Source organism: Amphiprion ocellaris, chromosome 6, assembly GCF_022539595.1.
Source record: "Amphiprion ocellaris isolate individual 3 ecotype Okinawa chromosome 6, ASM2253959v1, whole genome shotgun sequence".
In the NCBI taxonomy this organism is placed as follows: Eukaryota; Metazoa; Chordata; class Actinopteri; family Pomacentridae; genus Amphiprion; species Amphiprion ocellaris.
Genome location: NC_072771.1, coordinates 3,589,931 through 3,603,530, shown reverse-complemented (window position 1 = coordinate 3,603,530; position 13,600 = coordinate 3,589,931). Strand labels below are relative to the sequence as shown.

General features: G+C 35.3%; 1 protein-coding gene across 1 annotated transcript in view; it reads right to left on the bottom strand.

Moving 5' to 3' along the window:
- The window catches only part of fras1 (Fraser extracellular matrix complex subunit 1), a 263,784-nt gene that overhangs the window by 172,340 nt on the left and 77,844 nt on the right, over positions 1–13,600 (bottom strand). The window contains exon 16 of the mRNA XM_055011340.1: positions 2,616–2,756. Within this exon, the coding sequence (XP_054867315.1) occupies positions 2,616–2,756 (141 nt within the window). The remainder of the gene's footprint in view (positions 1–2,615; positions 2,757–13,600) is intronic.

Below are 13,600 nucleotides of genomic sequence, written 5' to 3'. Positions count from 1 at the left end.
ATCATCCTCAGAAAGGTGTCTTTTGTGCCTATTTCATTTAAAATAAAATTTTATCACAGAACTTCTCCTGATTTTACTTGAATTTCCTTTTAATAAGTATTTGAATTTGGCAGGAACTGACAGCTTCAACCCCAATCTTTAGTGCGCACTTTAAAATTCTTGAGCAGAGAACTGTTTGAATTAAGTCCTCTATGGATACCAGTTAGTATTTACCATTTTCTCCACCAATAATGATCCTTAAAAAGGTTCTATAGTGGTGGTCCTTGCAGTTTTAAACATGCATAAAGGTTCGTAGAGCCCCGAAACAACCGATTGTTATTTGATTTATTGCTATTATACAAAAATATCGTTTACTACAACTTCAACAGCACGCTGTTTTATTGTCTAGCTCCATAAATTTGAAGCAAAACTTCCCTGAAACTCAGTTTTTCTTGTTGGTATCTGCAGAGCCTCTAATGAGCCAATCAGTCTTTTCTGTTGACATTTAGTGTACATTTTAAGATTCTTGAGCCAACAATTTTTTGAAATAAGTCCTCTATGGATACCAGTTTTACTGGCCAGGGCTACTCAAACACTAACCCTGGAGTATTTATCATTTTCTCTATCAACAATGATCCTTTAAAAGGTTCTACAGCTTCTTGCAGTTGCAGTTCAACAACATGCTGTTTTATTGTCCACCTCCATAAGTTTGTCGCAAACTTCCTCAAAGCTCAATTTTTCTTGGGGGTATCTGCAGAGCCTCTAATGAGCCAATCAGCAGGGAGGGAGGACAAACAGAGCCCATTTATTTTGGCCTCCCGAGGGGGAAAATGTAATTTGAGCCCATCTTTCTTCTTCACTGTCCAGGTATCGGTCTTCATTTTCCAATTTTTTCAATTACTCAGCTCAGGTTTGGAGTTTTTCTATTAAAAAAAAAAAAACACTATTAAAAGCTGCTACAGGTTTTTGTTTTCCTGGAGATAAAATTCAGCAGGTTTTTAAAGAGACCTGCAGATTGGAGATAGAACGGGTCACCCTGCTTCAAATGAGGTCGCCGACTGTAAACCAAGCTGAGGTAACGAATGGGAGATTAGAGCTAATGGATTTTCATTAAAGGAGGAGGGTCACGGAGACGGGAGAGGCCTGCTAAGCTCCTCTCTCTGGTTAACATGTTGTTGTCCTTTAAATTCACTTATTATTTTCTTTCTCAGCTCCTCGTGTCGGAGTGACTTTGATGCTTTCCTCTGCTGCCAACTGAACCGTTAATGCGCCTTAATGCTGAGAAATTAGTATAATTGTGTTTATTAAAAAACACACACTTTAACACCGAGCTGTGAAAAACTCCACACCTGAAAATAAACTCTGCGGTGAACTCAGTTTTTAATGTGTGTCGTGCACGCTAAATAAATTGGGGGTAATATAAATTTATGGCATTTAATTAGTTTGAAAAGCTGGGCGCAAAAATACGAGAGCAGGAAATCGTCCTCGTGGGGGAACATTTGTGCTCGTTGTACACAAACGCTCACAATGTTCGCTCTTCAAGTTGACTTTTGAGACTTTGGACTGACCTTTGATTGGTCATTTTTGCAATTTATACTCAGAATATGCACTTAAATAAATAAAAGTAGCAATAACAGCAGTGTAGAAATACTTAATCAACAAATAAACTATTATTATATAGCCTAATATTGTTGGAAAATCCCACTGTGACCAATACACTTAATTGAGTCCTATTGCAGTAAATATTCAAAAACCAATTTCTCCTAATGTTACAAACACAACAACTGCAATCCACTAATTCAACATACATTATTCTGAAATGCTGTATTGTTTTTACTCATGTCCAAGATATAAGTAGATAGAGGGCATAGATAAATAGAGGGTAAATGTAGTGTTAGAGGGTAAATATAGTGTTAGAGGGTAAATGTAGTGTAGGGTAATGTAGGTCTTTCCATTGTAGATTAAAAAATAGTTGTCTCTATATTGGTCTGTAATCTAAATCTGACCGTTTCCCAACTACAATATAAACCTGAAGATCAGAGAGAATCCTCAGAACTGATGCTGGCATTGCTGGCATGAACTGCTGCTCTGTTGGTGTCACTTCTCCTGATATCGGTAAATCTAAGTCATCCGAGTGTCCAGTGTGTCTCTGTTTGCCTCAACATCGCTGAACTTCCACAACACTTTCCTATGCACATTAAAAAAACCTTTAACACTCATTTTTTTATGAAAAATGAGTGAATTATCCTCATTGAACCATGATCTGTGTGAAGTAAAGAACACCATCACACTAAATATTGCTAGAAATAGAGTTATTAATGAGATATAATCCATGTTTATTGGAATTTTTTGGTTTCTGACATTTTTATATAGTTAAACATGCCCAGGAACATCGTTGTTGTTCCTGAGAAATGAACCTAACAGGAAGTTTAAGTTACATAATAATGCAACAGGAATAAACACCAAGAATTGAGGTCAACCTTGAAGATAAGGACATTTCTTGGAGAGAGAACATATTGTGTGCAGACGTCACCTCTTGGAAAGGCTTTGGTTCTAGAGTGAAGGTCAGAATCAGAGCCTGGAGTATACGTTATGTCATGTCCGTGGCTGTGCAGAAGCTTTGGGTGTTGACTCACCTTGGCACCGGTCGTCCTGCATAAAGAAGCCTTGTGGGCAGGTTTGGACACAGCGTCCCTCCAGCAGGCTGGACGGGGAGGAGCAGGACGTACAGTTGTCTGCAGATGGTCCGCTGCAGTGCCAGCAGGAGGGATGACAGTCTGGAAAGGACACCAAGACAGAAAAGTCACAAGAATTATATATATATTTATATCTGAAGGCCAGAGAGGAGACTGCGACTCCTCACTGCTGCCAGAATAAAATGGAAAAATGACTGCACCTCCCATTTTCTTTTGCTGTGAGAGTGGACTTTTCTTCAATTTTCTAAAATAGGGGACACAGAGCTCAGACATGATTATATAGAAGCAAACTGAGGTAAGTTTGTCTGACTGGATGATACCGATGTAGCTCTATGACAGGGGTGTCAAACATGCGGCCCACGGGCCAAAACTGGCCCTCCAGAGGGTCCAATCCAGGCCCACAGGGCGACTTTGTAAAAATTCCAGAGAAGACATTAACTGCAGATTGTAAATTAGTAAAACTATGAATTTAAAATTGTCATTTTTTGTCTCATCGTCGTTTGTACATTTTTTGTCACTTTATACGTTTTTTTGTCTAATTTTTGTGTCTTTTGTGCTTTGTTTCATGTCGTTTGTCTCATTTTTTTGTCATTTTGTTTCTTGTTTTAGTCATTTTGTGCAACATTTTTGTAATATTTTGTCCTGTTTTTGTTGACTGCTTGGACAGGACAGGAAATCAAATTTAAATCTGATGTAATTTTAGCTCTTAATAAGTTTTTCTGTTGTTGCTTCCCATGTAAACAGAACTTCCAGGGACTTCCAGGGAGCGTTACAGTTGTTGCAGGAGCACTGGGAGCAGAGTATCACTGCACAATAAGACTCCTTTCAGACGGAGCCAAATATATATCAGGTTCAGTTTGAGTTTTTTATAAATTAAATCTGGAACCTTTTTATTCTTCCTTGCAGCAGTCCCACAGCATAAATCCATCTCAGACCTCTGCTGCTCTCGCTGCTGTAAAAGCTACACACCAAAAAAAAAAAAAAAAAAAAGAGCCGTATCCTCTGCTGTAATCGTGTCTGAACTCGTGCCAGTTTTCGCCACTATTTTCGCTATCCTGCTCTCCACTCTGCTGTATCTTGTTCCTTCCCTGCTGGCATTTCTGGAATCTGATTCTCGAGAGCTTTTAGTCCACTCCGCCAGCCAGAAGTAATGTTACACTCAGATGAGGCTGGCAGCCAGATCCTCCAGTCAGAAGTCACGCATTAACACCAGAGTCGGTGCCAGGAGCTCCGATCCGAGGTGGACAGACGCCAGCAAAGAGCTTCAAATATACCATACTGCTGGGTTGATGCTGTTTCATTCACATAATAAAACATAAACCTTCCACTGGGAGCATTCTGGGGAGACTTCAGTCTGAAAAATGTAAAATTTAGAACATATAAGTGAAGCGATTAAAGCTCCATCAGGTAATTTGGCCTCCAAATGGCAGCATGGATGAATAGAAATCATGAAATTTGTGGCACTAACAGTAATAAATCATGTTTTCTGATTCAGAACCAGTAAAAGATGGGGTAAGTTTATGTTTATAGCACCTTAAGATGGTTTAAATACGTTTGATGCAGCAAAGAGCCAATAATAATCAATGAAACTAAGTAAAATCTTCAAGTAGAATTACAGTTTTATGTCTATATAATCTCTAATAACCAGTCAAGTTTCATTTCATATCCAAGTCTGCCCAAATTTTACCATAATAAAGATTTTAAAGTGTCTAAATTAACTGAAAGAAACCAAATTTCTTGCAATTTACTATACATTTTAACATATATCATAATATTTAGAATTAATATAACTACTTTGAGGGTTTTTGCTTCAATATATGTGGCAAATTTGTATTTCCACACATTTTTTATTGTTTTTTTGTTTAGTTTTCTTTAGTTTTCCAGTCTTGAACATATATAGAGAACCCTATGAATCGTCTAAATTCATTAAAAGAAAGCAAAAATGACAAATTTCTGACACATTTTGCAAAAAAAACTCAGTTTTCCTTCATGTATGTGCTATTTAGAATTAATATGACTATTTTAAAGCTTTTTGCTTTAATATGTGGAAAATTTGTATTTGTGCACCACTTTTTGTTGATTTTTGGTTTAGTTTTCTCTGGTTTCCCAGTTTTGAACCTATATAAAGAACTCTTTGAAATGCATTGAAAGCAATGATAAATGCCAAATTTCTTACAAATTTTGCAAATAAAACTCATTTAAGCACACATGCTATAACATATATCATTATATTTAGAATCAAAATGACTATTTTGAGGCTTTTTGTGTTAATATAAGGGGCAAATTTGCATTTGTGCATCACTTTTTGTTGATTTTTAGTTTAGTTTTCTTAACTTGTTTTGTTCTGTGCATCTTTTTTGTATTTTATCCCAGTTTTGAACATTTTGCATCAATAAAAAGAAAAAAAAGTAATTTGTATGAAATTTGGTGATAAAAAGTGTATTAAATGTTGAATTATGTAAAAAAAATAGCTCAAACTGACTTCTGACCTCCCATCAGTTGAGTCCAAGCAAACATTTCCAGCAGATTTTAAGAAATTCCCACCTGAAAACATGGTGTCTACACTGGCAGACGTATAAAAATGGTACAAGAGTGCAGTTCTGACATAATAAATGGCATAAAAATGTCGTAAAAGGAAATTACATTGGAATTGATCATGAGTAGACACTGGGAAAACCAAAGAAAACAGTCCAACACTTTATCTTTCACCCTTTAAAGCTTATAAAAAATTTCCAAAGTACCTGTTTCTAGAGTTTTATTAGACTAAAGATAAATTTTAAAGGTCTCCACCGGTTTGCAACCTCACTTCATTTGGGCCAAACTGTTCCCCGATGCGTCTTTAAGCTGCTAATTTAAACCAGTGTTGGTTTTATGTGTGAAAGCTGCTGCAGCGACATTCCTCTGCTTTTTTTGGGGGGATTATTTACCTTCCCTATATGCCCTCGTACCCTTCAAGCTGCCCTCAAACAGGCCTTTGGTTTGGCCTTTCATGTCTGCTTTGGCAGCGTGAAGACAAATAGCTGAGCGGCGCTATCAGCTCTGGCAGCTGGAACCAAACTGCTGGTGTCGGGGGTTCGTACGAAAGACGAAAAAAAGGCCACCGAGCGACTGTGTGTTTGCTCTGCTCGCGCTACCTGTCCGTCTTTTTTTTTTTTTTTTTTTTTAATTTTAGCGTATTTGCACTGCGCTGGAAAAAATTCCCCTCTCAAAACGAGAAAAAAAACTTACATTTGAGAATAAAATATGATATTTAGAATTTTGAGATCTTAAATTGAGCTGGGAAAATTTATTTTAAGGTCTATTTTACCAGGATTGTCAAGCTTAGGGGTCATAAAATAAGCCAGATATGCTTTTTAAAAAAAAAAAATAAAAAAAAGAAGCAGTTTTTCACTCAAAAACTTATTTTTGCTTTCATGTAACCTCCTAATTTGAGATGTTTTAACCCTCCTGCTGTCTTCATTTACTGGCACCAAAAAATATTGTTTCCTTGATTGAAAAAAATCCAAAAATTCAGCAAAAATTTCTGAAAATTTGCAAAACCTTCAGGAAGAAAATTCCAATAATTCCTTAAAAAAAATTTTTTTTAATTCCCCAAATTTGGCAAGAAAATTCTTGTAAATATTTTCAAAAGATGAGTAAAATCTTCCAAAAAAATCCTAAAAATATCTAAAGTGATTCCATATATATCAGCAAAACTTCTATTTTCTTTAAGAACATTCGCAAAAAAATCAACCAAAATCCAGTGAAATTCCCTGGATTTTGGTTGATTTTTCTATGAATGTTCTTAAAAAAACATTTTTAACATTTCTTTTTTTCCACCAAAAAATGTTCAAAAATTTCCCAAAAATGTTGAAAATGTGGACATCAGAAGTTTCACTGTGAAAATAATTTTTTTTCCTCACATTTTCAAACTTTAAATTTTGACCCACAGGACGACAGGAGGGTTAAACTTATTTTGAGTTTTCTTGTAAAATTCAACTCAAAACAAGATAATTTCAAGATTGTTTGACTTAACAAGATATTTAAGATGCATTGTCTTAAAACAAGTCCCTCCATCTGCTGAAATGTCTCTTGCTAAGTGAATTTATCTTAAATCAAGTGGGATGAGACATTTGGACTAAAAATAAGACAAACAGACTTGGTAGGATTTGGAGTTTTTGCAGTGTGAGGTGGTGTTTATAATTACTCCTGTCTGGATTCTTTCTGCTGTCAGCTGGATCTGGGTCTATAGTGTACACAGTGGGATGACAGCGACTGGCAGGAAGAGACTGAGCCAACAGCTGCCAACAGTCATTTCTGGCAGCATCTTGGACGTTTTAACCGTCAAGCCAACATCCCGTCATGGCCCACCTCCTGCCGACAGTCCCCTTCCTCCTCGTCAAATGTGGCAGCTTGTTTGGCGAACCCAGACGAGGAGACGGGAGATGTGTTTGAAGGTTTACTGCCCACCGACAGAAACTCTCGGTCACACACAAAATCGTCATAAATAAATGTCATGCAGACTTTTCAGAGAGTGCTACAGTTGTAACAGGAGCACGAGGAGCAGAGTATCGCCGCACAATAAGATTCCTTTAATAGGAAGCCAAATTTAAATGAGGCGTACTTTTAGTTTTTAATATTTGTTTCTATTGTTGCTTAACATGTTTACGTAAGTGGACTTCTAGGGGCTGCTACAGCTGTTGCAGGAGCACGAGGAGCAGAGTGTTGCTGCACAATAAGATTCCTTTGACAGGGAACCAAATTTAAGTCAGATGTAGTTTTAGATTTTTTGAGTTTACCACCCACCGACATTGCCGCGGACACACCACACATGGTTGCAATCGGTCGCAGGCAAACTCTTACTAAACAGACTCATTTTATAAACGCTTCTAGGGCAGGTTACAGTTGTTGCAGGAGCACTGGGAGCAGAGTATTGCTGCACAATCAGACTCCCTCAACAGGGAACCAAATTTAAATCGGAGTAGTTTTAGCTATTTGTAAAATCAATCTCAAACCTTTTTATTCTGTGACAGAGAGACAGAGTTAAATCAACAGCAACGTATCCTTAAACAAACTTCATGAACACGTCCAGGGTGCGGTACGAGTGTTGCAGGAGCACTGGGAGCAGAGTATCGCTGCACTAGAAGACTCTTTTGACAGAAGGCCAAATTTAAATCAGATGTACTTCTAGCTTTTTTTTTGTTAACCACCCACCACCGTTGCCACAAATGGTTGCATTGGTTGCATGTAAAATCTTTAAAAACAAACTTCATAAACACTTTCAGGGTGTTGCAGGAGCACTGGGAGCAGAGTATTGCTGCACGAGAAGACTACTTTGAGAGGACACTATTTGCTTTTTGTGAAGTCAGTCTCAAACCTTTTTATTCCTTCTTGCAGCAGCCATAAAGCATAAATCCATGCCAAACCTCTGCTGCTCTTATCAATGTAAAGCTTCACACCATAAACTAACTGTAACTCCTGAACTGAAGCCAGTTTTCACCACTATATCCGTCATCCCGCAGCCACTCTGCTGCATCTTGTTCCTTCACTTGCTGGCATTTCTGGAGTCTGATTCTCAAGATATGCTTTGAGTTTACCACCCGCTGACGTGTCCTCGAACACACCACGCATGGTCGCATGAAAAGCCAAACAAACAGTCTTATTATCTCGGGCTGCTGCTGTCAAACTCGCTCCGGTCATGAGGGAGGAGAACAAGAACGATCGGAGGCCCGGCGCTGCTTTATTGCAGCTCGGATATCTAATTTGTTGCGGGGCGGAGAGTGCATATTGATTCCTGTAGTAGCCGAATTTCATGTGCGCGGGCGTTCTCATCATGCATTATCTGCTACATGAGCTCAGAGAATCGGATTCATTACTTTGTTTTGTGCTGATTGGGTTGTAATTCGAGGTGGGCGCAGTCGATGGGGTTGTGATTTAGTTTGGGGGTGTGAGAGCTTCGTAATGCCTCCCATAAATGATCCTCCTGGTACACCATGAAGCTCATCATCGTACGAGTGCAGTCGAGTGTTTCCACGCGCTTATATCTCATTCCCCTCCTCCGTTCCTATTGATTCTGTCGCGTTAAGCCACGCTGGAAGGACGTCCGACGCCAGGAGAGGCGACTTTGACGAATGAAAACGGTGGAGCTGCAAAACACATCAGGACAATGTGTGCAGTTTCTAGTCCGACTTGACAGGAAGTTGAGCTCTTGACCTGGTTTCTGTGCTTCAAAGGACTCCAAGGTTCTTTGCTTTAACCCTCGTATCGTCCTGCGGGCCAAAACTGACCCGTTTTAAACTTTGAAAATGTGGGAAAAAAAAATATTTTCACAGTGAAACTTCTGATGTCCACATTTTCAACATTTTTGGGAAACTTTTGAACATTTTTGGTGGAAAAAAAGAAAAGTTAAAAATGTTTCTTAAGAACATTCACATAAAAATCAACCAAAATCCAGCAAAATTCACAGGATTTTGGTTGATTTTTATGTGAATGTTCTTAAAGAAAATATTAGAAGTTTTATTGATATATATGGAATCACTTTAGATATTTTTAGGATTTTTTTGAGGATTTTTACAAATTTTTTCAAAATATATACAAGAATTTTCTTGCCAAATTTGGGGGATCTTTTTAAAATAAAACTTTTCGAATAGCTCTGTTGTTTCTTGTCTAATTTTTGTCATTTTCGATCTCTTTTTGCTGTTTTTTGTCTCATTTTTTCTTATTTTCAAACTTTTTGTAGTTTTTTTGTGGCATTGTTTGGTCAATTTCAACCTTTTTGTTGTTTTTTTCTAATTTTTGTCCTTTTCAATCTTTTTGTCATTTTTTTTGTTTTTAATTTTTGATTTGTTCTGTTCTGTGTATTTTATTCCCTTCTGGAACCTGTCATTACTGTTTTGTTTGTTTTTTACTGCAATAAAGGAAAAAACACCATTAATTTGCGTGAAATCTGGTCATATTTAGCATACAAATTCTCGAGTTATGGCAAAAACTTATATAAAAATGGTAAAAGAGTGCAGTTATGACATAATAAATGGGATTGTTTTCTTTAATATATCGTCTAAATTCATTGAAAGAAACCAAAAACGTAAAATTTCGTACAAATCTGACAAATAAAACTTTCACGTTCTTTCATGTAAGCACGCCTGATGTAACACATATCATCATATTTTGAATCAAAATGACTATTTCAGGCTTTTTGCTTGAATGTAACTGTCAAATTTGTATTTGTGCACCACTTTTTGTTTATTTTTGGTTTAGTTTTCTTGGTTTGTTTTTTTCAGTTCACCTCTCTTTGTAATTTATTCCGATTCTGAAGATTTTATATCAATAAAAAAGAACAAATAACATTAATTTTCATGAAATTTGGTCATAAAATGTGTATTAAATGTTGAATTATGTAAAAAAAAAAACTTGTTTGGTGACGTCAAACTGACATTGAGTCAAAGTAAAGATTTTGGTCAGATTTTAAGTATTTTGCACCTGAAAACATGGTGTCTACAGCTGGCAGAGGTATAAAAAAGGTACAGGAGGGCAGTTATGACATAAGAAATGGCATAAAAATGTAATCAAACCAAAGTTGTGGTTTTTTTACATTTCTTACAAATCTGGCAAATAAAACTCAGTTTTCCTTCACTTAAGTGCTCCTGCTGTAACATATATCATTATATTTAGAATCAAAATGACTATTTCTGGCTTCTTCCTTTCATATATGAGGCAAATTTGTATTTGTGCATCACTTTTCATTGTTTTTTGATTTGGTTTGTTTTGTCCTGTGTACCTCTTTTTGTGTTTTATCTAAATTTTGAACCTGACGCTACTTTTTAAATGAGTTTTTTCATCAATAAAAATAAAAAATAACATTAATTTGCATGAAAGTTGGTCATAAACACTGTATTAATTGCAGATTCCAGTCCGACTTGACAGAAAGTTGTGCTCCTGTGCTTCAAATGGCTTTAATTCTATATAATAGCCCCAATTAAGCTGCGTAAAGCTGCTCAATCAATCCTTTTCTGACTCACAGTTTATTCTTTGCAGCTGAAATGTTAAAATTTTGGTGGTATTTGTGGATTTCAGCGACTCTGGCAGCGGCTGCTTGGGTCACAAATGGGTTTTCATTAAGGCCAGATGGTCGAGACGCTCCTGGAACAGCTTGAGCTAAATAACTTCTAGACATTCTCACCGTCAAACCTGTGTTGTGATGAGTTCAGTCCAGGTTTTCCCATCAAACACCTTGAAGAATGCCTAGAAAGGCCATTTAATGCACATTTACAGGTGTGTACTTTGATTTTAAGAGGTTTTTCCTGCTTTAATGGTGCAAAAACATTATTTGTCACATAGTTTATTGCTATTTTCGGTTTCATGTCTAACTTTCAATTTCACGTACAATACTACTTTATTTCTTGTCAGTATTGCGTATTACTTTGCTATTCTAGTCTTATTTACTTATTTATTTACATATTTACTTCATTTTAAGACACTGACTAAACAAAAAATGCTGGTTTGGTCTTAATAAAACCAAGATTTTAACTTTTTGGCTTCACATTTCAACATGTCACTATAATGTGCAATATTAAATTTTTTAGCTGCAATATTTACATTTTTTGTGTAAATTTCATCATCTTGTGAGAATTATTGCCAGTATTACTTCTTATTTTTCTATTCTACCCATACTTAAGCTCATTTATTTGTATTTTCAGTCATGTTTTGTGCTTATATCGTATCATTTTTCTATCAGGACAGGCATTTATTCTGTTGTGTCATTTTTCTGAGGCATATCTGGCAGAAGAATTAGTTTTTCCTGAAGGAATAAAGTTCTATCTTTGACTGTTTGAAACACTCATTGTGATTAATGGTGCTGTTCGCATCGTTCTTTACCCACATGTAGCTTTAGGTCTGTTCAGGCTCTGCTGTGTTTACACTGACAACATGTTCTCCAAGAAGGCATCTTCTGCTGTTTAAATGACGGCTGATTTATGCTCGTTAAACACTTGGATTTTAGGCTTTAACCCTCATGTTGTCCTGAGGGTCAAAATTGACCCGTTTTAAAGTTTGAAAATGTGGAAAAAAAATATTTTCACAGTGAAACTTTTGATGTCTTCTGATGAACATTTTTTGAAATCTTTGAACATTTTTTGGTGGAAAAAAAGAAATGCTAAAAATGTTTCTTAAGAACATTCACATAAAAATCAACCAAAATCCAGCGAGTTTCGCTGGATTTTGGTTGATTTTTTTTCTGAATGTTCTTAAAGAAAATATGAGAACTTTTACTGATATATATCTATTATTCTATTATATCTATATATATATATTTTGGATATTTTTAGGGGTTTTTTGGAAGATTTTTATTCATTTTTTGAAAAAAAATTACATTTATTATTATTTCTTCCTTGACAAATTTGGGGATTTTTATTTTATTTATTTATTTTTTTTAAAATAAAACTTTTAAGGGAAACGTTCAAGGAATTTTTGGAATTTTCTTTCTGAAGATTTTGCAAATTTTTATAAATTTGGGGAATATTTTGCCGAGTTTTTGGATTTTTTTCAGACAAGGAAACTTTTTTTTTTTTTGGTCCCTTTAATGAAGACAACAGAAGGGTTAACAAGCATAAATCAGCCGTCATTTAAACAACAGAAGAATCCTTCTTCTCTGTTCTCAGTGTAAACACAGCAGAGCCTGAACAGACCTGAAGCTACATGTGGGTAAAGCAAAGAGCCGAATAACACCATTAATCACAGCGATGGAGGCAAACAGCCGCCAGTCGAGCGTCATAATTCACTAAAAGTCATAACTTCAGCCCAGATATAAAACAACTGTACGGTATATGACCACCTGCCAGCTCCTTTATTTCAGCTCCATGTCTTGAAATATTCACACATTAACCTTCTCAACCCACAAACTTGCCAGCGGGTGTGAAAAGTGTATTTTCTTTTTTTTAAATAAAGAATTTATCACAGACAGAAGCCGTAAAAGCAAAAGTCTGTCGTGATTTTCAGTTTTCTTACAGTCCTTGAACGCATCGTGTGTGGCTCAATTGCTAAAATGAACCAAATCTAAGCTTTAAATCGTGGCATTTCTTTAAAATCTGTTTTTTTCTGTTATTTTACAGATATTCCCTGTTTAGTAAATTATAGATATTAACTAATACACTCAGGAAAAAGTAATAATTTACATGTTGACTGTAAAACAACAATAAAATACTGTCCTGTGAAAAACTGTACAAAATGTCAAAAATGAGTATTTTTTTTTGTAAATTGTCATTTATTTTTTTTAGAATTCTTCAGATATGTGTCCATGACTTAAAGAAAAAATAAATATATTAAGCACTGAAAAATATATTTTTAAACTGTTATTTTGCAGATGTTTCCTGCTTTGTTAAATTACAGATAATATCTAGAAAAATCACAGAAAAACTTATTAATTTGCAATGTTGACTGTTAAAAAAAACTAAAACAAAAACAAAAATGGGCCAAAATTGCACATAACGTCCACATCAAAAATCTGTTTATCAAATAATTAGTTTTCTTTACACAGTAAAATTATAGTTTTTACTGTATTTAAACCACCTAAAAATGTCATTATACAGAAACATGCATATGTATATAAATCTACATTTTTGCAAATAATAATTCATTGTTTTACAAAGTGTGGTTGTAAAATTACATTGTTTTACTGTCTTTAAATGTCCAAAAAAAAATCATTATTCTGTTCGATATTTGTCATTATTTGAAAGAAAATTTTATGTATATGAAATATTTTGTTGTTGTTGTTTTGATGGTTAATTTAAAAAAAAATGCATTTAAAAAATGTAAATGTAAAAAAATATACTCAGTTTTTTCAGAAAAAGTCATTCCTTTATTTAAACAAAGTTAATCATGAAATGATATTATTTTATGCTATTTAAATCAGCTGAAATTATAGTTTATCTTACATTTATTTGTAGTTATTT